Source organism: Nyctibius grandis, chromosome Z (assembly GCF_013368605.1).
Source record: "Nyctibius grandis isolate bNycGra1 chromosome Z, bNycGra1.pri, whole genome shotgun sequence".
Taxonomy (NCBI): domain Eukaryota; kingdom Metazoa; phylum Chordata; class Aves; order Nyctibiiformes; family Nyctibiidae; genus Nyctibius; species Nyctibius grandis.
This window is the reverse complement of record NC_090695.1, coordinates 894,271-921,863: the sequence shown is the minus strand read 5'-3', so window position 1 is coordinate 921,863 and position 27,593 is coordinate 894,271. Positions and strand designations below refer to the sequence as shown.

The following is a 27,593-nucleotide window of genomic DNA, read 5'->3' as shown; positions in this document are numbered from 1 at the left end:
ACAGGGTTTTCGTAACTTGGGCGCGTTGGGAGAGAACCCCAGTGCCTTTTGTTTTGCCAGGGTCATCGTCTTCAGCTGCAAAGTTGGGAGCACAATGTTCATTCATGTCTCTGCTGGGTGGCATCACCCACTGGGTGTCGTAGGATGAAAAAAAGAGGGTTCTGCATGGTGGCATCCTTTCCTACGCAGCTTCCATCCCAGGCCTGATGAGTTTGGTTTGGTTTGGTCGTTGTTTTATGGAAATCTTCTGTTTGGTTGGTTGGTTTGATGGGGTTTTTTTTACAGAAAATATTTTTTTTAAGAGAAAATGTTGAAGAGTCAGTTTTCTCACTTGCAAGGCTGCGGAGCGGGGCGATGTGTTTGAAGCAGGAACAGGAAGACGGAGAGTTTTCTGTGGTGGTTTTTATTCTTTCCCAGTAATCTGGGACCACAGAGCCCATGCGGTTATCCCAAGCTGCTAGGGATTTCCCAGCATGCCCAGGGACCCCGAAATACTGCCTGACTCCCCCAGCTCATCAGCGTGGACCTTCCCAGGCAGGACAGGGGGGCTGCTGGGGGGCATCCAGCCTGGGAGGGGCAGGATGGCACGGGGGCTGGAGTCAGGTGGGATGCTGTATGAGATGCAGGAGACAGCTCAGTGCCAGGGGATGGAGAGGTCTCAGGGCATCAAGGACGAGCTCCACAGTTCAAAGGGTGCTTTTTGTCCCAGGGCGGAGGTGCCCGGTGGGTGACCTTATGGATGGGTGAGGCTGGAGGTCCCCATCAGTGCAGACAAGGGGCGTGGTATGCTCTTGCTTGGTTTTTTAATTTCTCAGTAGTCAGGAGGTCCTTTCTCTTTGACTTTTTTTAAAACAAAAATTCAAGTGAAAACTCCAGAACGAGTAATTTGGTAACCCTGGGGTGATACCCTGAGCTGGCAAATAACTCTCTCCTCCATCACCGTGCTGGGACTGGCTGGATAATGAAAGGATGAACTCTGCAAACTCCCCCGGAGAGTCTGAAAAGACGATTTGGCTGCAGGTTGACTTCGGAGTCGCAGACACAGTTGGGCAATTGCCTTATAGAAATGGGTGTAGAGAGGAATTAGTCATCGCTGCTTGGTTAATAAGTGCCTCGGTTATTTTACAAGTCTTTTTCCTGAATATTCAAATATATATTTTTCTTTTTTTGCTTTTGTAATGAAACATATAAATAGCTCCTGTCTTGGATATTCTATGCATACAGTTGTGTCATGAAAATAATCATCGTGCTTTTGCCTGGCTTTCTTTAGCAGCTGCTTTACTTACCTTTGTTTCAAAAGAAAGATCTCTCGTGTGTTGTCCGGGGCTTGAGAGCCAACTTTGGTGTGGTGGCTTTTATATCTCCCCGGCTTTGCAAAGCGCACCTGGAGGTTGGACCGTTTGCAGCAGCAAAGCCCTTTGTCTCAGGCAGTAGGAATAAACTGAGATGAAAAAGATAGAAGGTAATTTATTTAGTTGCTGGATTTCAATTGTTGTGCAACCCGCACTGGGAACACACGGTGTTGAGAACCAACTTGTCCTGTTCTTTAATTTTCCCCTCCTTAGTGTCTACTAATTTTTAATACCAAGGAAAGGTCACTATGGAGACCAATAAGCAAAGTCGCATGGGACGTCTTGCAAGAAGCTCTGCAGCATCGCTGAGAGCCCAGGGAAACCCTCTTGGCTCTGAGTGCAATGGACTCTCTTGTCCATCCTCTAGAAAGGTTTTTGTTTGCTTTTCATTGTTGCCCCTTGCTCTTTGCCACACACTCCCAACACACACATCCCTTTTCATATCCTGCCTTTGGGCAAACTCCTTTTTTTTCTTTTCTCCCCAGCTGGGCGACTGATGGGGAGGCAGCTATCTCCCTGCACGCTTCCTCCTGATGTTGCTCCATAAATCACGTCATTCGCATAATCCTTGGTCATGGCAACCATCAGCTCAGGAGCAGGGTGACCTTTTAATGCCAAGCCTGGGCTGCCCTGATCTTCGTCTGGTCGGGCAGGGAGCCAGTCTCTGCCGTAACTGAGACCCCAGGGAGCAGCCAGACCATTAGGATGCACCCAGCCCAACACTGGGTCTGCTGAAGATACTGGAATGAATGGGCTGGGCAGGTCCACTTGGACCACCAAGCCTGACATGGCCACCAGCATTCATTGCATTTCCCCTGCGTTTCATTTAACCTCTTTGTTGCTGCTTTTATTCACTCTTGGTTGTGCGTATGGAAACAAGTCCTTGTGTCTGTCTGAGGGGGAGGGCAGGGCACGGGGGACGCCCTCTCTAGCGCAAGCCATGACAGTTATTGCAGGGGTTGGTGATATTTCTACAGTACCTGGTTTCTGGTGGCTTCGCTGTGTTGAAATTCCAGCCACTCCGCATGCGTTGAGTAATCTCCCCACTGTTACTAAAGAGTCAGTCTGTCTGTCTTCCTCCCCCCACCCTGAGTTTCAATTTCCTCCTAATTCCCTCTCTAGACAGCCGTTGCCTCTCCCATGACGATGTGGTTTTGCTGATGAAGCCTGTCGTCTCTGTCCCTCTTGCAGAAGGATTTCACCATGCGGGAGGAGTTGCAGCAGCAGGACGTGGAGCGTTGGCTGGGGTTCATCACCTTCCTCTGCGAAGTCTTCGGAACCATGAGGAGCAGCACCGGAGAGCCCTTTCGAGTCCTCGTCTGCCCCATTTATACCTGCCTCAGGGAGGTAAATGACTTCAGAGTTTGTCCTTCTCCACCAGTGGGCCAAGCTGTTGCGTTGCAATGCTGAGATGCCCATGATTTGTAGATGTTTGCTTTGTGATTCCTAGAGGTTTGCTTTGCCAGCATCCATCAACACTTCTCACCCCAAAAGTACCGACGTCTGCAGGGATGCTTGGCTTTTCCTGCATATTGTGTTTCTGCTAATTAAAAGCACGTGCTCCAAGCAAGTCCCCGTTTGTCCAAGGGCTTGCAAAGCCCAACAGTTGGGATTGCAAACCCAAAGTTTGAGTTTGCAAATCTCAGCGTTGCAAAAATCCCCACTGAAAGGGCTTAAAAAGCTTCTTAAAAGCAGATGAAGCCACCTGAATAGATGAGACAGACTGAGGGGAGGAAAGAGGTAGGGAGGTGAGGTCCCATACATCCTTACTCCCCAGCTAGTGCAGCAGAAACCCAGCCCTGCCACCAGGCTTAGGGACATTTCAGAACATGAGCTCCTCATGGTTCGGGGTGGTGGCAGAAACCTCGGTGAGGACAAACAGAAAAGGCAACTCAAGTGTTAATGTTGAACAGAGCAGGAGAGGGCTTTCCGCCATCCTGTTTTAAAGATGGTTTCATCTCCTGCTGCTGTCTATAGAAGACTTTCTCAGAAAAATCTGCCTCGTTGCCCAGGGTTGGAGCTGTGAATCTCAAATTGTCAGTAGTCCTTCTGTCAGGCCATAAATAACTTGCTGTAAAGTACGTTCTCAGCTAGACCTTGGGCAAGGGAAGGATAAAGAAACTGCCGGCGATTACTTTTTTACACGCATGGGAAGTTTTCTCTGAATGCAAACAAATCATAAACATTTTGTCTTCGCAGTAATATTGTGGGTAGGGTTCACAGACGGTGAATGTAGCAGTGAGAAAGAGTCCGGGCATCGTGATGAGGCACACACATACCAGAGGAGGAGGTGGGACAGGGATGCTAAGAATAGCCTAACTTCCTCAAAATCTCTGCCCACAGCAGTATGTGTCACCTTATGGGGAAGATCTTGGTGTCTAGCAAAGTCCCTGTTCCCCTCCACTTCCCGTCTCATTCATGACACAACCCACCCCTGATTCTGCCAGGATTTTTCCCTGCCCACTCCTGTCTGCCCTCTCTAAGCCACCACAGTCCCTCTTGCCGGTATGTGATCTAGAGGAAGGGCATGAATTTCACCTATCAGGGATATTTTTTGCTACAGGGCAACTCCTCAAAAAGCCTTTACTAATTATATCAAGATGTCATGCATAAATTTGCTTCTTAAAAATGCAACTCTCTGTTCCTTAGCAGGACAGCTCTGTCCCCGTGGTGTCATTTGTCAGAGAAGACAACTCTTAGCTTAGCTGACATGGGTGAGCCCAGGCCTTCCAGCTCTCCTACCCCAAAATGGTTAATCTGTGATTGCTCGCTCCGCAGGGTTGTGACCTTGACTTATGCTGTTCCTCTTCCATGGCTCTGGGGTGGGTTTTTGTCTTGCTGTCATTTTTTGCCGCCGTCAGCTAGTCCTGATGCACAGGGCCAACCCAGGAGAACAGGACCACCTATTTATCAGCAGTGATAGGTGCTAGGCTCTGAGATGGTTGCCAGAGCCAAAGCCAGGCTGTAGATGCAGCCAAGGACGTGGTGGTGAGCTCTTTCGTCCACACCTAGGAGAGGACAGGGACATTTGTTCAGGGTGCTTCATGAGATGGTGGAAATTTCGTAGTAGTACAGGGTGCTCATCCCTTGGTGAGCTTTGTGAAGCACATGCGGTGGGCTGGTGTCCCAGGGCAGGAAAGGGCATCCATGGGAATTCCTCCACTTGCCTCGGGGTGGGTTTGTAAGGTGTAGTAGCACTCATCGTCTTTTTTTCTCCTTCCTGCTAATCAGCACATACATCCCTGTGTACAATCTCAGCCCCTCATCCCTAACTCCTTCCCCCTTGGGCATCCCCCAGCAGAACCCCTCTATGCTGCCCACAATCATGCTTAGCTCCTTCTGCCTCCATCCACCCATCCTTTGACGGATAAATCATTACCAGAGGCAAGATAACATCTCTCCCTCTGCCTGTCCTTTCAGCTTCTCTTGCTTTTTAGTTTCTCTGTCTCTTTTTTTTTTTCCTTCCTTTTTCCCTTTTCCTTTATAGCTCTGACAGACTCAGCCAAAGGTCAGCGAGGGAGTGAGCAAGAGGAAGGGGAAAGTTGCCTGATGACTGAGGCAGGAATGTCTCTTCCCTTCTCCCTGCAAAGCTTCCTCTCTAGAGCTGCTTTCCTTCCCCCCCGGCCCCCAAATAAAAGGTTATTAACACCATCATTAGTTGTGGAGCTGAGTTGGGTGGGAGGAGGCGAGGATGGCAGCCAGGACATCAGTGCTGGGTGGTCCAGTGAGGAGGATCTGGGGATGTGGCTTGGGGCATCGGGTGGCAACGCCAGTGTTATTTATTGAGCAGTGTGGATGGGTTGGTTTTGTGGGCTGGGCAAAAAAAAAAAAAAAATGAAAAGAGAAGTTCATTTCAGGCGAGGCTGGAGTGATAAATGCCGGGGTTTGCTGGTTAATCGAACCAGCGTTCATCACCGTCCTTGGGGAAAGAGGCAGACCTGTTGATGTCAGCCACGGGAAGGGGTGTTTAATCACGGCAAAGGAAATTTGGGTCAGAGCTGCCGCCTTGCCTGGGCAGCGTTTCGGGAGCCAAGGGAGTGGCTGTGCCCCTTGGCACAAACGTGGTCCATGCTGAGCCCCCATCCCGGGGGGCTCTGCTGCATCCTCCTCTGCACCCATTGCCTGAGCTGCCTGCTGGAAAACAGGGTGGGGGGAGGAGGAAGGGTCTACCACTGTGTCTGACATGGTGACTGCCTCTCCCAGGAGCTGGATCCTCAAAGACTCAAAAAGTTTAATTTCCAGAACCATTCTGAGGGTTTTGGGTGAGATTTGTGCAGGCAGAGAGTGTCTTCACAAAAAGGTCTGGTGGAGTCAACGGTGGGATTTTAGGCAAAGAGGTGGTTTGCCGAGAGAAGTAGAAGGTGGGTCCAGCTCTTGTTAAAGTGGTTTGATGGAGCACGGTGAGTTTGGGTGGTGCTTTAGATTGAAACACGTTTTTCTTCTTGGAATAGTGTGTAGTTTAAGTTGGAGAAGGGAAGTAGGATGCCCAAGCCCAGCCCAAAGATTGGCATTGAAGATGGTCAGGGGTCAGGAGGGGTTTTTACAGTGAGGAGAGGAGAGCCCCTTTGCAGATGAGAACCAGAGGAGTATTCCAGCCATCAAATCTGGGGAGCTTGGGAAAAGAATAACAAAGCAGAGAAGTTAAATAGAAGTAAAAGAAAGAGCTTTCCTCCTGTTCTTCCCTTAGAGCTTCGGGGAATCGAGGGCGAGCTGGAAGAGGGCGTTGTTCCCAGGGAAAGGCTTTCTCCGGGCATGGTTGCGCTGCCAGTGGTGGCATCTTCCAGGACCACGTTCCTCCATGAGTCTTTTATCTGGCTCGATGAAAACACTTTTAGCAGTTTTAGGAAGTTGTCCTGGCTCCCACGCTTGATGGTCTAAGCAAGAGGGATCTCCCACTCTCTTCTCCCAGCCCTAGAGCCCACGTGCTCTCAACTCTGGCCTCACTTTATTTCGCAAAACCGCACCAAATTTGTCCCTGTGCATCTCCTTCTGCCCCTCCAGTATGGTGGGGAGTGAATGTGCTGACATCCTTGCTGCCCCAAAGCCTCTGCCCCATGCCCAAACACTGAGGACCACATTCAGCCCCACTCCAACAATACTTCATGTTGCACATCCCCCAAAACCATCTAAAACCAGGAGAACAACCAAGGGACTTTGGTTCTTGCAGCCTGGCCATTTTTCTTCTTTTCTGTGGCCTTCGGCAGGGTCAGAAAAATGTAGAAAATGGGTTGGGACCAGGGACCAGTAAATGTCAATTGAACCATTAGTGGGGCAGGAGCACTGCAGAGCCCTGTCCCTGGTGCAACAAGTGCCCTGTGGCTACTGAAGACATAGAGATAATAAATAATATTATTTGCCATCTATTGTTCACTGATTATCACCACTTTTGCCTTTCCTAGCTCTTTCCTAAGCATGGTTGCAGCTGGGTGTTCTTCATCCAGCTCTTGCTGCCCATGGCTGCGTGTGTGTCAGTGGGGTTGGCATGGGCCAGCCCAGCTTGCTGCCCTCCTTGCTTCATCCCCTAGTGCTGCTGGGGGGGAGAAGCATTAGGACTGGGTCCTGAGGGACCTGGCCCAGCTCTTGGTGATGGCTGAGGTCTGCAGAGAAGGAAGGATCATAGCCAGCTTGGAGCCGCGGCCGTGTTCTGTAGAAGCTGGGACAGATGACGGTGTCGGGAGGTTTGGCTCCTCTTGTGTCTCGATCTCTTCCGCAGCAAATGTTGTTGGGACGCCAACTCAGGAGGTGCCTGTGGGCCTGGGAGCTGCCACCTTCCTGCCAGCCCTCTGCCAGGAGGAGCCGCTTCCAGCCAAAGTGGTTGGTGTCGAGTGCTGCTTTGGATGCATTTGTTTATTTTTGTGACGCCATTCAGCAGTCAGACCTGGCGTTACAGCCAGGTAACCTGAGCAGTTGCCTACGGCAGCAGAGCGAGAAGGTGGAAAAACTGGCTTGTGGGACCTAAAGCTCGAGAAGATGCCAGGTGGCAATGTCACTGTGGTCCCCTCTAGGCACCTTGCCGATTGGGGTCCCACAAGGGCAAGCAATTCACGGTGGGCTCCGCCCCCTCTTACCCCCCGTAATAACCCTGTCCCACCTCTTACTCATACCCCTGTGCTCTTCTCCTGTGCAGGGCTTGTTTCTTGTTGAATGTTTAAGGTTCCTTTTGACTCCTTCCTCCGCTGAGTTCCCTCTGGATCCTTGAGCACATTGAGTGGTTCCTTCCAACTTGATGTCATCTGCAAACTTCACAAGAACATGGTCCTCACCTCCTCCAGGTCATGGATAAGGGTGCTATACAGGGCAGGTCCTGGGATAGGTGCCTCGATACTCCTCATCACTGGCCTCCAGGCAGAGTTGGGTTGTAACCCAGTAGCTACAACCCTCTGAACCCAACCATCCAACCAGTTTTCTTACCCATCTGGTTGTCCACCCATGATGTCCTAGCTTGGACACAAGGGGATTGGATTCCAGGGGTGACAGGGAGCAGCCTTGCTGCGACACTGTCCCTCTCTCAGCACCCATGGGTGCATCGGACAGGGTTGTTGGGGAAGGTTCAGAGCAAACCCCGGGAAGCAGCTCATCACAGGGAGCCTAATTAAACTGCAAAACTCCTTCGTGCAGGAGGCTGTGGCTGCAGGACCAATTCACAGAGGTCACAGAATCACAGAATCAACCAGGTTGGAAGAGACCTCAGGGATCATCGAGTCCAACCATTGCCCTGACACCACCATGGCAACTAGACCATGGCACTAAGTGCCATGTCCAGGCTTTTCTTAAACCCCTCCAGAGATGGTGACTCCACCACCTCCCTGGGCAGCCCCTTCCAATGGCTAATGACCGTTGCTGAGAAGAAATGCTTCCTAATGTCCAACCTGAACCTCCCCTGGCAAAGCTTGAGGCTGTGTCGTCTTGTCCTATCGCTAGTTGCCCGGTCCTCCCAGCTTGAGGGGGTTATTGCTGCTGGGTGGGGTGAGTACCCTGGGGGTATCACCCTGAGCATCACCACCCATAAGGGAGATGTGGGCATTGACTTGACCCAAGACAGGTGCTTTTATGGTCTTATTACCAACCCTGGGGACGGAGGGCAGCACCCAGGAGCCGTGAATCCGCCCCGCAGAGGCAGCAGGGAGCAGACCCAGCAGGCTGGCAGCAGGCAGGACAGTTGCTGCTCTGCAGGAGTTGTCTCCTACTTCCAGTCTGGTTGGCAGAGACGGTCCCATTTCAGCATCGTTTAAAATCTTGGCACGCTCCCATCGCTTCCCTGACTCCTCGGTACACGCTGCTAACTGAAAGCCTCAGGACGGTGGTGCAGGGAGGAGAAATACTCCCTGTCTAATTGCCTTTCCCCCCACGTCTGAGTCTGCGGCGCAGCGTGTAGATGGGTATCCACTCCCCTTCCTTCTCTTAGTGCCTGTTATCTCCTGGGGCCATGCTGTGTAATTTAGCGAAATATTCTTAATGCGGTAATTAACGTCTGAACTTCAAGAGGGCACTGCCTTTTCACTGTCTCCTTCGGAGGAAGAGAGAGGAAAACCTGCCCCGACTGCAGCCAGATGAGGGAGGAGGGTGGTGCTGTTTGGAAAAGAAAATTGTATCTTTTAATGTGTTGGGGTTTTTGTGTGGTTTTTTTTTTTTAATCACTCTCACTTTTTAAAAAAGCATCAGCCTTTTGAGTCAAAAAAGGGTCTTTGACAGTATAAACTGTTGGTTATGCAGGGTTTTTAAGATTATGCTCCTAGTCAGAGAATGAGACAGAATTTTTCCTCTATTGAATGAGCAAAGGCACCAAAGGGGCCAGATCCTGACCCCACACCACCCTTCCACCCAGGTAGCTCCAGGGGGCTGGATCTGACCAGAGAAAATAAGTCCTCTATGAAGAAGGGGAGTTATTTCTTCATAAAAGTCACCTTCTGGTCTCCCCATCTGATTCTGCAAAAATCAGTGGTTTGGTCTCCAGTCCGGCAGGACTGGGACAAACTGGGAAGTGGTTTGTAGAGGGGAAAGGATGGAGGAGAGATGAGGGATGTGGGCATGGGAGGGTTTGGAGGGAAGGGGTGTCAGAGAAGGAGGGAGAAAGAGGAGACTGGGTGTTAGGGACACAGGAGAAGGAAAGATAAATGGGGAGAGCAAACAAGTGGGGAAATGTTGTGGGAATGCAGAAGAGGAGTGAAGAGCTGGGAGAAAAGTCTGGGATTTGGAGCAAGCAGGGTACACTGATGCGTGGGATGATGTGGACCTTCAGAGCCGTGGCAGGAGGTCGCATGCAGGAGCAGGGGTCTGCAAAGAAGAGAGATGGGCACACGTCTGTCTGTAGGACCAAGCTCCTGGCAGGGATGGATGTCCCCATGCCTCCATGCCTGCCATGCAATAAATAAATGAATAGCTGTGCAAAAAGCTCCTGAACATGCAGGCCCCTCATAGCTGCCCTGGCAAAAACCCTCCTGTGAATGCAGCTTGTATGGGGAAAAAAAAAAACAAACTTTAATTAGCATCATTTTGGTCAAAGGGCAGGGTTAAGGTGAAGGAGACAGGGTGTTATTTGGGGGTGGATGAGCACAGAGCAAAATGAGGAGGGCTGTGTGATGTCTTCGAGCCCAGCTGCTCTGTTGAGTATTTTATGTGTGGGAACATATATTCTTGGAAAGCTACGGGACTTGTTTAGTCCCAGCATTAGAACCGTAATGGCGTATTTTAAATAGGGGAGGGGAAATGCCACCCTTGTTTCTCTGGGACCCATGGAGAAGGCAGAGGAAGCAATTAGGGCAGATAAAGAAATGAAGCTAGATACCATCTCGCAGGATGGTCCCTCCTCCTCGCGTGGCTTTGTTTTTCTCCTTCGCCCTCCATACCAGGCATTGTTAGTTCCCAAAACCCCTTTCAATGGGATGTAAACACAACTATTTGCGTCTGCCGCCATGCGCTCTCTCCCTCCGTAGAGCCAGGAAAGCCAAGAGCGTCCGGCGAGCCAGGGTGGAGCCCATCACAATCAAGCGCGATGGTCTTGCTGCTATTTCTTTCCATGTTTTGTGTTTCCCCGGGACCCTTGGGATGAGATCACATCCTCCTCTCCCAGGGTTATTATGTCTTCGGCTGGGCAGGATGAAGCTGGCCGTCTGGGTGGCTCGGTCTCCTTGTGCACGCAGACTGGGTGGCTCTGTCTGTCTGTCTCAGCCACCTTCGGGTCTTGAAGGTCCACCTCCAGCCAGGAGGTGTGTAACCACCAGCCTACTGTTGGATTGCAGCATCTGGGTTGATGAGTGACCAGATTTTCTTCATCATTGTGTCCAGTAATTGCTTCTTAATGGTTTCCATCTTCGCAGGAATCCCTTCTGCTGTTCCAGATCTGAGGAGAGAGTCGTGTTTCATGGTTTCCCTTGTCTACAGTGGAAAGGAGTAGGAGGAGTTTCCCATGACTGGGTACAGGGTTTTGTTCCTCTGGCCTTAATTCAATTTGCTGTTAAGTATCTCTGAGTTCCTCAGGAGCCTGACAAGGATAACCAACATTTTGGTTTACTCAACGCAATAAACAAACTGATCTCTTCTTACCATTCTCCCAGGGAGTCCTGGTTGGGTAATAAGAGAACAGAAGTCTCCTCCTCAACTGTGAGCAGCAATTCACTGTAAAACGAGTAGGTGCCACCAAACAAACTCCTTCAAGTTGTCCAGGTACGTTAGGGAAAGTGCCTCCTATGGCACAGCTCTCCAAGCAGCCATGTCAACATGAGCAGCTTCAGCCCAAAGCTCCTTCCCTGCTGTGCCACCTCCTCTGGGCAGCTGCTTATGGGACCAGCAGTGAGCCAAGCTGGTGGCCAGTTCCTAATGGAGCAGCACAAGTTGCTGTCAGCATGTTCTCACCCCAGCTGAGACCAGGCCACCCTGGCCAGGGAACTGGGAAGAAGATCCCTCCATGAGATGCATGGGCTGGTGGCACCTTGTGCATCTTCAGTGGGCTTGAAGACTTCACTAGATTCCCAAAGAGGCATGAGCAGAAGGCCGTGCAGAGAGAAGGACCGTTGCTAGTGGATGCAGCCCGACGCAGGCTGCCTCTCCCGGCTTAGGTGGGTTTTCAGAGCCCAACAAATAACGTTTTGGAGCATGACAGAGCCTGTGCCTCGTGCAGAGATCAACACAGGCAGCTCCGTAAGGGAAGGGTTTTCCCCAAAACTTTGTGTTTGGGCAACCTCAGAATCCAACGGGCGAGCAGAGAAGATGCCACTTGTGCCTGTGGACTTCTAAAGGGCTTCTGATTCCAAGTGCTCAATTGTTTCTTCTTTAGGGGAAGGTCTCACCTGACTTCCCTAGCTCCCAGAGTATGCCCAGAGAGGGACTCAGTATCCCTTTGGAGAGGGTGGCACTGGTACAGCTTGTTGATGGGTGCAAGATCAGCCCAGCTGACCTTCTGATGTCCTGGGTCAAGGAGCTGGTATTTTTAATGGAAGCAGATTGTAGAAATCCTGAAACTGGCCTTGCTGGTGGAGTGTTTTGTAATTACTCATCCCCCACACCCTCGTTTGTACTTTGCATTTTCCCCTGTCTTGGCTTTTTTTCACCACCCCATACCTTGTGACAATAGGAAGACTGGAGTTGTAGCAATTTCTTGTAGCTCAGAGAAGTACGTGACTGTCCCCATGCAGAGCAGCTGAGCAGTCCCATGGATCTTGTCTCACGCATCTTCCTTAAAGACTTGTGTCAGTAGGTCAATAAGAGGCCACCAGAAAAGCAGAAACTTGCTATTGATGCCTTTCTGTGGAGAGCCCGTGAAGTGCAGCAGAACTGGCTTATGCTCCCAGGAGGACCCATCTAGCAGACCGCGGGGCTTCCAGGAGGTTTTTGGGGCAGGAGTTCCCCAACTTTGGTTCGTTAGACCACCAAGAGTGCCTGCAGAGCTGTGTCAGCAGGACAGCACACCCTGCGCCTTAACAGCGGTCCCAGTTGTCGGCGATGATCATAGAACCATAGAATCATGGAATGGTTTGGGCTGGAAGGGACCTTCAAAGGCCATCTAGTCCAACCCCCCTGCCATGAGCAGGGACATCTTCAACTAGATCAGGTTGCTCAGAGCCCTGTCCAACCTGACCTGGAATGTTTCCAGGGATGGGGTATCTACCATCTCTCTGGGCAACCTGTGCCAGGGTCTCACCACCCTCAGCGTAAAGAATTTCTTCCTTCTATCTAGTCTGAATCTCCTCTCTTTTAGTTTAAAACCATGACCCCTCGTCCTATCGCTACAGGCCATATTGAAAAGTCTGTCCCCATCTTTCTTAGAAGCCCCCTATAAGAGGGTCTCTGTGATGATTCCAACCACAGAGCTGGAACAGATCCATCTAGTTGAGGACAAAGTGCACCACGGCCCTTCCCAAAAAACAGGACTGGGAAGCACCATCTCTCCTGCACCCTTTCAAGTACAATATGTTCTGTTCAAGGCCAAGTTGGATGGGGCTTTGAGCAACCTGGTCTAGGGAAGGTGCCCCTGCCTGTGGCAGGGGGGTTGGATCTAGATGGTCTTTAAGGTCCTTTCCAACCCAAACCATTCTATGATTCTATGTTCATTCTGCTTAAGCTCCGCGTGGCACAAGTGGCTGGTTTTTTCCTTCCTAGTTGAAATGCGTCTCCATTTTCACCCATTGCCTCGTTTTACACCAGTGAGCTGGTTGCTACACCTTCATGATGCGTTTGCAACGTGTAGGTTCCTCTGCGGTCATGGTCCACGCTCCCCCGGGGGAATACCGGCAGGCACCTCCTCGTGACCTACGCGTTAGGTGAAAAGCATACCTGTGGGCAGGGACCACAGAGCGGTTGCGAGGCTGGAGCTTCACGCCTGAGGCTGTCAGGATGTCCATGCTTGTTGCCACCTGGATTGATGAACCTGACATGCCCGTCAGGGAACCAGGGCAAGTGGCGCGTGGGCTGCGGTCAGTCCAGCTTTCGCTGTGTCTCAAAGACATCCCAACCTCTCCATGGCTCTGGGTGGGTATTTTCAAGCTTTCTGTGCTTTCACACTGGAGTCATCACCAAAACATCAGAAGACACTGCATGCTAAGAGGCAGCTTGTGGCAAGCATTGCTTGTATGTCATTTTGCAAGCGATATCATACACAATAATTAGGGCTGTGCCTTGCAGGAGAAATATCGTTGCAGCTGGAAAGGGTAATGTATGCACTGGGCTGCTCCCACTTCATCTCCTGGGGAGAATTGCTGAAGAACACAATTAAACCTGCGTGGTTTGATGATAAGGGATGGTGGGGCAGGTTCTCCGGTCCTGCTCATGGCGTGGGCACCCCTGAGAATACCAAGTAAGCACTTTAGCTTCTCAGCAGCCCAGATGATCTCAGAAAGCAGATAATAAACCCAAATATTCGTGGGTATGTGAATCTCATCAGCTTAGCTCTCTGGTGTGCTCTTGGTGGTCTGCACCCCAGGCGTGCTGGTTCTCTCTGTGATGAAGCATAGCTGCAGTTTTGGGGCTTCTTTACCCCTTCAGCCACCATTGCATGCCCACCCTGTAGGGTTTACGCTGTTTACCTTTGCAATGAGGTAAAGAGCAGGTTTTGGGGCCAGGGAGGCCAGGGGACACTGGTCCCAGTAGCATGCCATGGAGACCAGTTGCACTCAGGAGCCACCCTGCAAGGCACCACAGCTCCCCCACCACAAGCAGCACTTCCAGGAGCAGACCCTACAAGTTATTTTGGGTTGCTTATGAAAACGTTTAGCACCCAAAGCCCCCTGGGCATGCTGGCCTCTCAGAGGACCTTGCCCAGTGCTCCATCTCTCAGCAGGACACAGAAATTTAGAAGAGAGAGAGCCTCACGTCTCCCACCAGTCTCCAGAGCTGCTAGTCTAGCACCAGAAACAAAAGTGAGAAGCCTTTCGCAACCGAGGTTGGGTATTATATGACTGGCCGGGCAGATTCTGGCATGTAGCCTCCTCTCTTAGGAAATCAAGCAGACTCTTTGTCTGCTTTCCAGCAGGAACTGCTGCTTTCATTGCCCGGCTTCGCCTGATACGGGGGAAACCGGCTGGAGAGCAAAGGGAAGTTTTTTCTCGCAGACAGCCCCAGCCCCCGGGGGATGATTACAGGTTAAACCGAGAAGCGTGTGAGTCTCAGCTCACCTGCCCTGTTGTCTGCCTCACGCTCCTTTTTCAGCTCCACGTTCATCAGCAGGTTTGGACCATGTGGGAACCATGTGGGATGGTGCCCACGGTGGGATTGGGGCAGACGCACGCTGCAGGGAGGAGCAGTTATAAATGGTTAAATAAATAATAATTCCAATGTGGGAGTGCTAATTTAATGGGTATAGTGTGTTTACGTTAAAATATTTTAAGTAAATATGAATTGGATTGCAAATGATGGATGCGATTGGTTGGGTTCAGGTTTACGGTCACGCAAGTGCCGGTCCTTCAGGGCTGTGATTTCCCTGGAGGTCCCAAAGCGTTTGCACCATTTTTTCTTGCAGTGCCGTCAGGGCTCACATGAGGTTCAAAGAGCTTTGGGAAACACTGTGCTCCTGCTGAAGCAACCACCCAGCTGCTTTGGGATGCCTGATGCTCACATGGGGCAGCTGTGCGTGGGTGGGGATGAAGCACCCATTGAGAAATGCATGGAAGACATCATCGGTGGGTGAGGACATCAATGGCAGGGCCCGGAGCGGCACGGTCCTTGTGGTGTGACCCTTGCTGTCTGCCTTCAGCAGTGGTTCAGTGCCCATGCCAGGCTAGGGAGAACGAACTGGGCTCCTTGCTCTCCTCCTGCTCCAGCACACAAGGGTCAGCAGCAGATAGCTGGTGCCTACACCCCAGCAAAGCTCCAGAGCCTCCCTCCAGCATGCTGGAAACATAGTTATGATAAGGAACATGCAGAGAAACAGTGACATCTTATTGATCCTCCTGAATTCAGATCATTGCACAGATGCAGGTGGCTGACTACCATCTGTGGCCATGGACTTGGGACTTTGATTTTCAGAGCACCAGCAGATTTGCCTGCTGGGCCCTGCTCTGCTGCACAGGGCCATGCCTTGTATCACAGGCAGAGGTTGAACTGTGCCCCTTGGGATTGATATCTCTTGGTGACTTGATGGAGCAGTGGAGAACATGGTGTCTTGATGGAAGAGATGGGGCACATGGTGCTTGGATGGATGAGGTGGGGCATATGGTGCTTGGATGAATGAGATGGAGCACACGGTGCCTCGATAGAGCAGTGGAGCACATGGTGCCTGGATGAACAAGGTGGAGCACATGGTGCCTCAGTGGAGCAGTGGAGCACATGGTGCCTGGATGGATGAGGTGGAGCACATGGTGCCTCAATGGAGCAGTGGAGCACATGGTGCCTGGATGGAGGAGGTGGGGCACATGGAGCCTGGATGGATGAGGTGGAGCACATGGTGTCTCGATGGAGCAGTGGAGTACATGGTGCCTCAGTTGACAAGGTGGAGCACATGATGGCCTGATGGACAAGATGGAGCACATGGATTCTCTTTGTTCAGCCAAGTCACATCAGATGAGCTTCAGGAGGGCGGCATGAAGGTGGAGGGTGCCTGCCCAAGTCCGGGGGTAGGATGTAGTCCCTGTTTCATCGTAGGTAAATAAGACTGTTCCCCAGTAGCCAAATGTCTGAGCAGTTGTTGACAGCCTTTGACATATTCATCCTCACAACCACCTTTTGAGGTAGGGTAGCATGTCCCAACTCGGCGGGTGGGAAGCTGGGGCAAGCAAAGGCCAAGCGAAGTTGCAGCCTTTCCCTGACCACCTATCCCTGGCAGAGAGCAGGATCATCGAGGAGACCACGGCAGAGGACAGGCTGGAATCGGGCCACCATGTCCTTCCTAATCAATCCTAACTCCACTTTTCTTGCTTTAATTTTCACGTTACGTTCTTTATTAAAGAACAGCAAAGATAAGAAACATGAATATATGTTTAATTTGCAGCCCTGCTTCTTGCCAGGCTCACGAGTTAAATAGCCCAGGAGTGAATTTCTGGACTCCTGCCTGTTTGTATTTGTTCCTAGTTGATATTTTTTTTCCTTGTTGTTGTTGCGTTTAAAATAATCTCATGGTTTTTTTGCAAAGAATCTGTGAACTGTTTGTGAGAACTTATCTCAGAGCGTGCGGCTTGGGCTTAACTAACATTTTCCAAACAACTCAGCAGAAAGATAAACTGGTGGGGGGGGTGGGGGGAAGGAAACTGTTGCATGTCTCCAAAACCCTGGCTGAACCTTTGGCTAACGCGAGATAAAGACCCATGGACCGCGTGCTCGTCGAGATGCTGTGAACGTCATCTTCAAAGCAAACCAACAGCTGTCTGCTGAAGACAGAAGAGGGTGAAGACAAAACGTGGGGAGCAATGATAATCCCTTGGATTACCTCTGGTTTTTTTCCCTAGCTTTTCTCCTAGGAGTTGCAGAGCTGGTAAACAAACGCCATTTATTTGTAAAGGAGAGGAAACATGAAAAAATGAGAGTGGGAAGGAGAGACAATAAGGTTGAGAAACAGAACTGTGATTTTAACTAAAGAAAGTGACTTTGGAGCACATGTAGTTACGCTGAGTGATTTTTATACGGGCAATTTTAATTAGTCCAACCACTTTTCCAAAGTTTGCCTTTCCCTGATGGATTTCAGGTACTAATAAAGCCAGTTTTCCCAATTTTTCTCCTTTTTCTCCATGTTTAGTGCATGCACTCAGCTCCCCGCTGCACGTAGGGATTAGCTCAGGGTCAGCAGGGCTTGTTCAACCCAGGGTGATGGAGGGGAAGCGGACTGGTGAGGCCGCACCTTGAATCCTGTGTCCAGTTCTGGGCCCTGCACTTCAAGAGAGATGTTGACGTGTTGGAGTGAGTCCAGAGGAGGGCGACCAAGCTGGTGAAGGGTCTGCAGGGTCTGACCTACGAGGAACGGCTGAGGGAGCTGGGGTTGTTTAGCCTGGAGAAGAGGAAGCTCAGAGGTGACCTTATTGCAGTCTACAACTACCTGAAGGGAGGTTGTAGTGGAGTGGGAGTTGGCCTCTTCTCCCGGGCAACTAGCGCTAGGACAAGAGGACATAGCCTCAAGCTTCGCCAGGGGAGGTTCAGGTTGGACATTAGGAAGCATTTCTTCTCAGCAAGGGTCATTAGCCATTGTAAGGGGCTGCCCAGGGAGGTGGTGGAGTCACCATCTCTGGAGGGGTTTAAGAAAAGCCTGGCCATGGCACTCAGTGCCATGGTCTAGTTGACAGGGTGGTGTCAGGGCAACGGTTGGACTCGATGATCCCAGAGGTCTCTTCCAACCTGGTTGATTCTGTGATTCTGTGAGTGCTGCCAGCACTTGTAATTTTATCAGCCACCTCATGGTACAGTGTTTTTCATCACACTCAGCTCACTTTGTTAGCTGATTGAGAATCTCAGTATTTTATCTACTTGAAAAACAACTATAACAACTGGGCTTTCTCTTGTGGTTTTAGCAAAACACCTGAAACGGCATCTTTGTGTGCGTGACAAAGTCCTAAAGATGAAAACAAAGAAAAATGTGTATTTTTGATCCAGTTTCGAAGGTTTTTTGCTCATGGTTTCTGGGTTTGTGGGGTGAGACGTGCTGAGACCCTACGCTTTGCCATTGCCAGGTAGTGCCGTTGACCCTCACTGCACCCCCTGTGTCTGAACCGAGAGGGGCGAGCATCTTCCTTCACCATCCCATCGCATGCACAGCAACGTTTTGGGGTCTCTCTTGGATGTTGCTCGTGCTTACAAGCCCATGTTTGTAATGCAAAGTTCATGGAGAGCAGAGCAGGGTTGGAGTGGGTGCACTCAAGACACCATAGTTTCGCTACAACCCATTGCACTTGCAACACGACATAATCCGTCTAGAAGGAGCTGTGTTAATTATGGTGTATTAGATGTAACACTTTGCCATCAGGTAATTTTGGGGCTCTTAGGAGTGTCCCCATGGGGACGGAGAGGTTCGTTGGTGGGTGGCTGCCTCCTGGGCAGAGCCCTTCCCTTCCAAACAGCCACTCCCAGGGCTGTGCTGCCCAAATGTTGTCTGATGGTTATATTTAGTCGCTGTGTGTGTGAAACAAGTGCATTTTCTCATTGCCTGCCTTGGGATAAAAAATGCAACATAACCTAAATAGAGTTTATTTTGAACGTTGTTAATCTAAATTCTATATATTCTGCCCCGCTTGCTGGCTCTCAGCAGCGGATACGCTGGTGATACCCTTTACCCCGTGTTTTGTCACTGTTTATCTTCATTTTTTGTTTTGATAATCTCTTCCCTCCCCTCTTTCTGATTTTCTGTCCTTTCCTCCTGGAAGTGGCAAAAGCCAAGCTGGACGAAGAGATGGAAGAAAGGTCATAAGGGAGGAGGAGGAGGAGGTCACGCATTTCTCACTGCCTCTCTTCTCTCTTTTACAGTTGTTGCAATCTCAGGATGTGAAGGAAGACGCTGTGCTTTGCTGCTCCATGGAGGTAGGGAAGCACCTGCACTACCCGCCCCGGTCCTCATTGCTTTGCCCCTTCTGTCCTTGGCTATGCACATGCCAAGCAGCTATTAGGTAGTTCCAAACCCAGACAGCCGTGTTGCCTCTTTGCAGTATAGAATCATCAAATGGTTTGGGTTGGAAGGGACCTTTAAAGACCATCTAGTCCAACCCCCCTGCAGTGAGCAGGGACATCTTCCACTAGACCAGGTTGCTCAGAGCCCCGTCCAACCTGACCTGGAATGTTTCCAGGGATGGGGCATCCACCACCTCTCTGGGCAACCTGTGCCAGTGTCTCACTGCCCTCAGCATAAAGAATTTCTTCCTTCTCTCTAGTCTGAATCTCCCCTCTTTTTAAAACCATGACCCATTGTCCTATCGCTACAAGCCCTGCTAAAAAGTCTGTCCCCATCTTTCTTCTAAGCCCCCTTGAAGTACTGAAAGGCTGCAATAAGGTCTCCCCAAAACCTTCTCTTCTCCAGGCTGAACAGCCCCAACTCTCTCAGCCTGTTTCCATAGCAGAGGTGCTCCAGCCCTCTGATCATTTCTGTGGCCTCTTCTGCACCCGCTCCAACAGGTCCATGTCTCTCCTGTGCTGAGGACCCCAGAGCAGGACACAGGGCTGCAGGTGGGGTCTCAGCAGAGCAGAGTAGATAAAAGACATCACCGTGAGATAAAAGATGGCCCTTGAGATTCTTATCACTGGACTTTTGATGCATGTAAATGGATGCAAAAAGTTTGGTAGCTGAGGTCCCATCACAAAATTAGATCATCCTGGTTCCTTCAAATCTCACCCTGCATTTATTTTTTTTTTTTAAGTGCAAAAAACACCTGTATTGGAGCAAAAGCTGCCCTGTGGCTCACACGGAGAGGTTTGCTGTGCTCAGCAGCAGCTTTGCAGAGAAATGCTGGTACAAGTAGAGCGGATTTTCATTAACATCACTTTGGGGAAGTGATTGGCCCATGGGGATGGATGCTTTCCTTGCAGAGAGTGGTTGAAATTGCAGCCTGAATGGTTGAAATTCAGCAAAGCAACAAGGAACCGAGGAGGAGAGCTTCCATTTTTAAGGTTAGGATTTTGGGGAGCTCTGTGTTTAAGCCCCATGAGCCTTCTGTGATGGAGGACTCATTGCTGTCCACTCCAAGCTTGGACCTTCTCCGCTGTGGGACCATCTAGGGCTTATGCTGCTCCATGGAGGCTCTCCAAGGAGTAATTATTTTAAAAAACCCTTGGCTGTCATCAGAGAAGCGGCACGACGGGTATAGATGCAGATGTTGGCAGAGCAGGATTTGTTATGCATACAGGAGGGCTCTTGCTTATTCCGATTAATGACTGGGAGTCACCAGCAGCTGTGAATCAGCGAGTAAATGAAGGGCCAGGTAGAAGGCAGGGATACCACATCACAGCCTGCGCTTTGTTTTGACAATAGCATGAGTTTTAGGTGGGATTTTTTTTTTTTTTTCAAAAGCAATCCAGCGTTGCCGCCTTTGAAGTCAGCGGGAGCTGAACCATTTGCTCCTCCAGCAGCCCAACATGGATGCTTTTTGAAAACCTCGCCCTTCACATTCGGCTCTTGGAGCCTGCTGCCGGGTGGTTTTTGGTTTTCAAAAGCCATGATGCCTTTAACCTTGCCTGCCCACCCCACCGCCTTGAGCAGGGGAAGGGTGGGTGGAGGGTGTCTACGAAAGCCAGCGTGGTGTTTTAATATCATAGAATCATAGAATATCTCAAGTCCAGAGTCCAGAGGAGGCCACGAAGATGATCAGGGGGCTGGAGCACCTCTCCTGTGAAGACAGGCTGGAAGAGTTGGGGCTGTTCAGCCTGGAGAAGAGAAGGCTCCAGGGAGACCTTCTAGCACCTTCCAGTACCTGAAGGGGCTACAGGAAAGCTGGAGAGGGGCTTTTGACAAGGGCATGGAGTGACAGGACGAGGGGGAACGGTTTTAAACTGAAAGAGGGGAGATTTAGATGAGATATTAAGAAGAAACTCTTGACTGTGAGGGTGGTGAGACCCTGGCGCAGGTTGCCCAGAGAAGCTGTGGCTGCCCCCTCCCTGGCAGTGTTCAAGGCCAGGTTGGATGGGGCTTGGAGCAACCTGGTCTGGTGGAAGATGTCCCTGCCCATGGCAGAGGGGTTGGAACTAGATGATCTTTAAGGTCCCTTCCAACCCAAACCATTCTGTGATTCTGTGATTCTATGAAGTTGGAAGGGACCCCTAAGGATCAGTGTTGCCACGGTTGACCTCTTCTTCTCCTGACAGCTGCAGAGCACTGGCCGGCTGCTGGAGGAGCAGCTGCCCGAGATGATGACGGAGCTGTTGGCGATAGCACGCGACAAGATGCTGTGTCCCTCCGAGTCCATGCTGACGCGGTCCCTGCTGCTGGAGGTCATCGAGCTGCACGCCAACAACTGGAACCCGCTGACGCCCACCATCACGCAGTACTACAACAAGACCATCCAAAAACTGACAGCTTGAGGGGCAGGGCAAGGTGGGGTGGGAAAGGACAAGAAGAAGACATGCACCATGACGGGATCCGGCGAGAGCTTTTCCGGTTTAAATCCCCCAGCAGACCAAACCCCAGCATGCTCGAGAATACATTCGTGGGGTGGGGAGGGAGAAGCATGTTTCTTTTTCAGCCGCGTCGCCAAGTGCCACCCTTCTTCCCTGCCGTGGTTTTGTTTGAGGGGTTTCTTTTTTTTCTGAACTCATTGCTCAAGCAGCAGCAACAACGCATCCCGCCGGGTTATTGTTTGGCTTTAGAAAGAAGACGGAGAATTTTGAAAAAAAAAAAAAAACACAAACCCCCACACTAATCCAAGTGGGGGCTAGTATTGTTTTCACGCCGTCCTCCTGCTTTGCCTCGACCAACTGGCAGGAGACAGCAGGCAGCAGATGTCTCGGGAGGACAAAGCCAGACACGCACTACACCAGACGCTCATAATTGATGGCTTTTGTCAAGCGGGGCTTGCGTTAGGTTTTCCCCCCCTCCCTCCTCTTGTCTTCGACCTTCTGTGTGTCCCCCCCTACTCACCACCCCTTCGAAAGCGGATCGGCGAGCGGGACGACTTTCTTATTTGCACTGGGGTTTCTTTTTCTCGAGCATTTGTATTTTCTTCTTATTTTATTGTATCGTTGAACGGACAATTGCGAGCAGCTCGGAGACGGGGAAAGTGACACCTTCCCGCCAGCTAACAGTTTATGTGAAGATGCTGAAGCAGAAGGAGCATTTTAAAGGAGTCCAAAAGCCACTGCAGAAGTCACGTAGCCACCGTCATCTTGCCAGTAACCTCCTAGATGCGTTGAGAAACATGTCCTCTGAGCTGGGAGGTCTAAGAAACAGGGGATTCTGCGGCTCTTGCTCTTCAAGTTGCCGTTAGCCACTACAACCCATTTATTTTTTTTTTAACAACTTTTTTTTTTTTGTTTCCATTGAAGGAGTGCTTTATTGTAATTACTGTCATGATTGTAATTATACATTTAAATTCAGGCCTGTTAAATTCGGGCCTGATAATGTACAGGGTGAGGGAGAAATGAAGGTTTGATGTTCTTCTTTGGAGACTGGAGAGAAAACAAGCAATGTATGGCAAAAAGGAGGAAAAAAAAGAAGAGGAAAAAAATAGGAAAAGCCAAAAAAAGAAGTTTTGAGCCGGCGTTCTGACTAGCTGACTTTGCTATCCAGTGTTTTTAGGTGTGCGGTGTACAGGAGCGGCTCTGTCCCATGGTCAGTGTAAGTGGCACCATGTCCTCGAGGGATGGGTGACGTGTTCAGAGAGGGAGAGTTTGGTCGAGGATCCCCAGGTTGCTCCAGGATTCCCAGGTTGCTCCTTGCTGGAGCATCCCGACGGAGAGGGTGGCTGCAGGGGGTGATGGCGAGATGCCTCCTGGGTGAGGAAATGCCTGGAGAGCGAGGAGGCTGGTACGAAGGGACCGCACCGTGCCATTGCATCACTTCAGGAATCATGAACAAGACTTGGTGGTCTCCTTATTTGCTTGTCTAGCGATGTTTTTACCTACTAAATCCCTTCTGGTGCTTATTTCGGTGAAGCCCAATGGGGGTGCAAGCTGCCTCGTGTTGTCTGCACAGTGGAAGAGGAGCCAAGGAAGGCACGATGGCGGCAGCCCATCCTGTTTTCTTCCCATTATTCAATTTACTCTCCATTCCTGGTGATAAGAAGAGAATTTATGCCTTGGCGCCGGCACGCACGGACCCAGGACCAGGCAAGCTGGGTCTGAACTCACCAGCTCAAACCCATTTTTCCAACAAAACGTTGAATTTCTGGTGGCTTGTAGAGAAGAGAGATTTCACCCCAACCTCTTTGGTTGCGCAGTATGTTCTCGGGTGCCTTATGAATGTGTTGTTCTGTCCGCGATGGGGATGAAGTTTTCGCTGCGAAATTTAAAGGGTAGAAATTTTCAGCAGAAAATGCACTGCAGGAGGTGAGAGTCCTGATGCTGCGGTTCAATATTATTTGAATTTTCATCTGGTTTTCTGCTGATGCGGTTTCTAACCCACACATGGAGTGAGAGGAGCAAGCTGGAAACGGGAGCTTTAATTTTCCTGTCTACCCAGAAAGCAGTAAAAGTATTGCTGGATGCGCTGGACTTGTCTGGAAAATTTAATTTGTGCTTCGTGGATTCGAGCCCGGGAGCTTCACGCTGTGAAGGCACCTTGCGTTGGGTCAGCTTCATTAGTAGCAATGGGGTTTGATAGTATTAATGAGCAGCTGAACTTGATTAAGGCGGCAAAACGCATCAGTATTATAAGGCTCAGGGTTGCACCCATTGCTCTTGGCTTTTTCTGCTCCTGGATTCCTCAGGGAGTGGAGGGCAAGGGGATTTAACACCCATCGCAGCGCACCCAGGCACAGCTTGAGTCTTCTGGGAAGAAAAAACAGTTTTGTCTTGATTTTTTTTTTAAAGAACAGAAAAGTCGTATAACAGGGGCACAGCCTGATGAGTCGGGGTGCCAGGGATGCTGCCGGCAGTGATCCAGACCACCGCTCCGGCCCCTGCAAGTTTCTCCCTGCTCCTTCCCCCAGAATTTGCTCTCAGGATGAAGTGAAAGAAGACAAAAAAAGAAAAACACAGAATACTGGCAATTTTACTTCTAAAAACCTGAATTTTCACCCATTGGTGCATCAGGAGGCCTTCAGAGGTGAAGTGTAAACCACGTGGAAGTATTTCTGCTGAAGCATTTCCCTACCCCTACCAGCTGTGGGGGTTTATTGAATTTTTTTCCCATTGGGGTTCGATACTGCAACCCCCACCGACCGGGCTTGGCCCATAATTTTCCCCTCCAACACCAGGATTTCTCCCACCGAAGAACCTTTATGTGAAATCAGTCATTTTTTTAATGTCTTGCCATTTATCTCCACTATTAACGTACCTTCATCCGCTCATTAACCACTTTGGTGTGTCAGTTGCTCCGTTGATACGTGAAAATCAAAACATTGACCAAAAATGGGATTTTTTTTCCCCAAAATTACATGCTGCCAATGGTATCTTTCTGAAGTCCATCAGTAGGAAACCGGCAGGCACATGGCACCATTAACCATGGTACCGTCTTGGGAGAAGAGGTACCACGAGGTCGTTTGATGGGGCAGGATGGGGAACAGCGCTGGGAAGTTTTGGGGATTCCTGATGAGAGCACTTAGGGATGTCACTGAGTATTTTCTTCTCTTTTTTTTGGCTTGCTTTAGAAAAGGTCACCAAAGAATGTAGTACTACAACGTTCATTTCTGAAGGTGTGAAGCCACTGGCTACGTCTCCCTGAATTAGCCACGTTTGATCTTCACTGCTCAACAAAAGTATCTGCGTGGGGTTTTAATACATTTTCCCCATATGGTTACATCAGCAAAGGGGAAAAATAATTTCCTCGGGCCAAATATGTGTGGGGCCAAACCTCGGGCTGGTGTAAAGGCGAGCGCCTGAAGCATCTGCGGAGGAACGATGCTCTGCACCATCGCCGTGCCGGCCCCCCTCGCATGCGGAGCAGGTTTGCTGGCTCCCTGCCAGACTCCCCAGCATCTAATTCACCTCATTCCTGGTGAAATTCTTTCCAAACTGAAGATTTTTGCTACGCCTAAAGTGACTTGCTCAGTTTCCCCATGAGGGATTTCACCCCTGTTTGGAGAAGTCTCACATATATGGAGGTGAAATGAAAATGGGGGGGGCGGGGAGAAGAAAAGTAAGTGATTTGCTTGATTCCCCTCTTCCCCCAAAGGAGATTAATTAGTATCTATTCTTGGCATGATTGATGGCTTTGAAGGAAAACTTGTCAGAATAACTTATGAATTATTTTCGTGCTTATTTTTATAACATCCCTCACTTGGAAGTCTCTCAAAATTTTAAATACGATTTTTTTTTTTTTTAAATTTCCCTGCTGGGTATTTTATGGCTTTACACTAATTTTGCTCTTCTTGGTGTTTGCTATTAGCCAGTCCTGATGATACTTCCAGTATTTTTTTTCAGGAGAAACAACACTAAGGGTTGCAAAGTCCACTGTAGATAGCCAAGGGAGCTGTGGTGTCCTGCAGAACACAAGAGTTGAACGCTAGCAATTCATTATTTTTTTTTAATGTATTTATTTGCATTTGAAAAAGCGACATTTTTAATTTAATCATATTTGTTAAACTAAGCGCTTTAAAAAAAAAATTAAAAAATTAAAAAAAAAAGGAAAAAGGTTTTGGGGAGAATAAAGACTAGATATTCATACTAGGGAAAACACAAACTCATCGTTTTCAGCATTTCAGAGACTGTTAAAACAAGGGAGCTAATAACTCTTTGTGGCAATTCAGTCTTTGTTTATAGAACATCCAGACCCACTGTATGCTATAAAATGCATCATCTGAGTAATAAATGTTTAAAGCTTGACATTGCCCCAGCTCTTTGTGGGTACACGCTCTTACTTGTGCTGCTCCGGGAGAGACCTTCCTTTTGTTTAGGATGGAAGAAAAGGAAGATACGGTGGGGGGTGGGAAACATCCCCAGTGGTGTCTGCTTGGAAATGTAGCAGAGGGATGGATCCTTCCCTCTGTGGGGATGGCTCAGCCCATGCTCCTGGTGCTGGATTGCATCCTGCGTGGTGCTGCAGCTCCGGTTGGGGTTGGTCCCTCTCACAGAATCCCAGACTGGCTGGGGTTGGAAGGGACCTCTGGAGATCATCCAGTCCAACCCCCTGCCAAAGCAGGGTCACCCGCAGCACGTTGCACAGCGTCGCGTCCAGGCGGGTTTTGAATATCTCCAGAGAAGAAGACTCCCCACCCTCCCTGGGCAGCCTGTGCCAGGGCTCTGTCACCCTCAAAGGAAAGAAGTTCCCCCTCATATTCAGATGGAACTTTCCGTGTTTCAGTTTGTGCCTGTTGCCCCTTGTCCTGTCGCTGGGCACCACTGAGAAGAGTCTGGTCCCCTGCTCTTGACACCCGCCCCTAAGGTATTTGTAAGTGTTGATAAGATCCCCCCTCAGTCTTCTCTTCTCCAGGCTGAACAGACCTAGCTCCCTCAGCCTCTGCTTGTAAGGGAGATGCTCCAGTCCTCTGATCATCTCCGTACCCCTCCGCTGGACTCTCTGCAGTAGATCCTTGTCTTTCTTGAACTGGGGGGCCCAGAACTGCACACAGTTACTCCAGGTGTGGCCTCACCAGGGCAGTGGAGAGGGGGAGGAGAACCTCCCTCGACCTGCTGGCCACACTCTTCCTAATGAACCCCAGGACACCAGTGGCCTTCTTGGCCCCAAGGGCACATTGTTGGCTCATGGGGAACTTGTTGAACACCAGAACTTCCAGGTCTTTCTCTGCAGAGCTGCTTTCCAGCAGGTCGACCTCCAGCCTGTACTGGTGCATCGCTTCTGGTGGGGCATGAGGATGAAGCCCACGAGAGCAGTGCAAAGGGCTTGGAGGTCCATGGGCAATGGATTGGGCCCCTTTCCCAGCTCGGCCACCACGGCCACCCACTCCCTGGCCTCTGTCACAAGGGAATTGCCCATCTCTTTGCGTCCTACCTCTGCTGGACCTGGGGGTCTCTTGGAGGACCCTCCATTTATCACATCCATTGCACCCAACACTGCAGCCTGCAGCAATGCTGGAGGTTCACAAACCACTCCTGCCTTTCACTCCATTCAACCTGCTTTAAAAATAAAAAATAAAAAGCATTTTTTTCTAAGAAATCTCCTCTGTAAACCTCTTCTCTAGCCCAAAACAATTTTTGGCTAATTGAAGTGCACGTGTTGGCCCGGGGAGCCACGTGGGTCACTAGAGGTGAGCCGTTTGTGCCCGTGTGTCATCGGGCTCTGGCCAGAAAATCGGAGGTGAAACGGTTCCTGCTTTTGAAGAAATATTTTTGTGAAATGCCATATGTGACCGTGTACGTGCGCTCAGGGCTCGCTGCAACGCAGCCGAGCTGCAAAATAAATACAAAAAGGAGGTGGAAGAAGGGGAGGCCGTGGCAGAGGGATCCCTGCTGCTGGCTGGGTGCTCAGCTCGGTGCTGTAAGGCCGTGAATAAACAGAAGAGATGTTCAAACAAGGTGCAGCCCACCTGCAACCAGTACAAGTCACCCAGTGCTCCGTGCAAGCCCATATCTGCTCAGGGAAAGAGCCTCGGGTTTATTAAATGTTTCCTGATTTGTGCCACAGGCTTTTGGCATCGTCTCCCCTTGCAACTCCCAGAGGCCAGGTATTAACCTTAAAAATCCACCCAAATTTCCTCTTGGCACCAGCTCTGGGACCTGTTTGGGACACACTCGCCCACAGTCAGGGAGATCTGCAGCTCTGGGCCATGGCTGGAGAGCACACGGGAGGGTTTC

General features: G+C 50.2%; 1 protein-coding gene across 4 annotated transcripts in view; it reads left to right on the top strand.

Moving 5' to 3' along the window:
• Positions 1-25,667, top strand: part of CTIF (cap binding complex dependent translation initiation factor) — a 151,586-nt gene extending 125,919 nt beyond the window's left edge. For 3 of the 4 annotated variants that reach the window (XM_068423649.1, XM_068423648.1, XM_068423647.1), the window contains 3 exons: positions 2,544-2,699; positions 18,726-18,779; positions 21,051-25,667. In XM_068423649.1, the coding sequence (XP_068279750.1) occupies positions 2,544-2,699; positions 18,726-18,779; positions 21,051-21,266 (426 nt within the window). In that variant the 3' untranslated portion in view covers positions 21,267-25,667. Of the gene's footprint in view, positions 1-2,543; positions 2,700-4,839; positions 4,871-18,725; positions 18,780-21,050 lie in introns of those variants that run through there. The other variant, XM_068423650.1, reaches the window with a different exon arrangement.
• Positions 25,668-27,593: the final 1,926 nt, after the last annotated feature.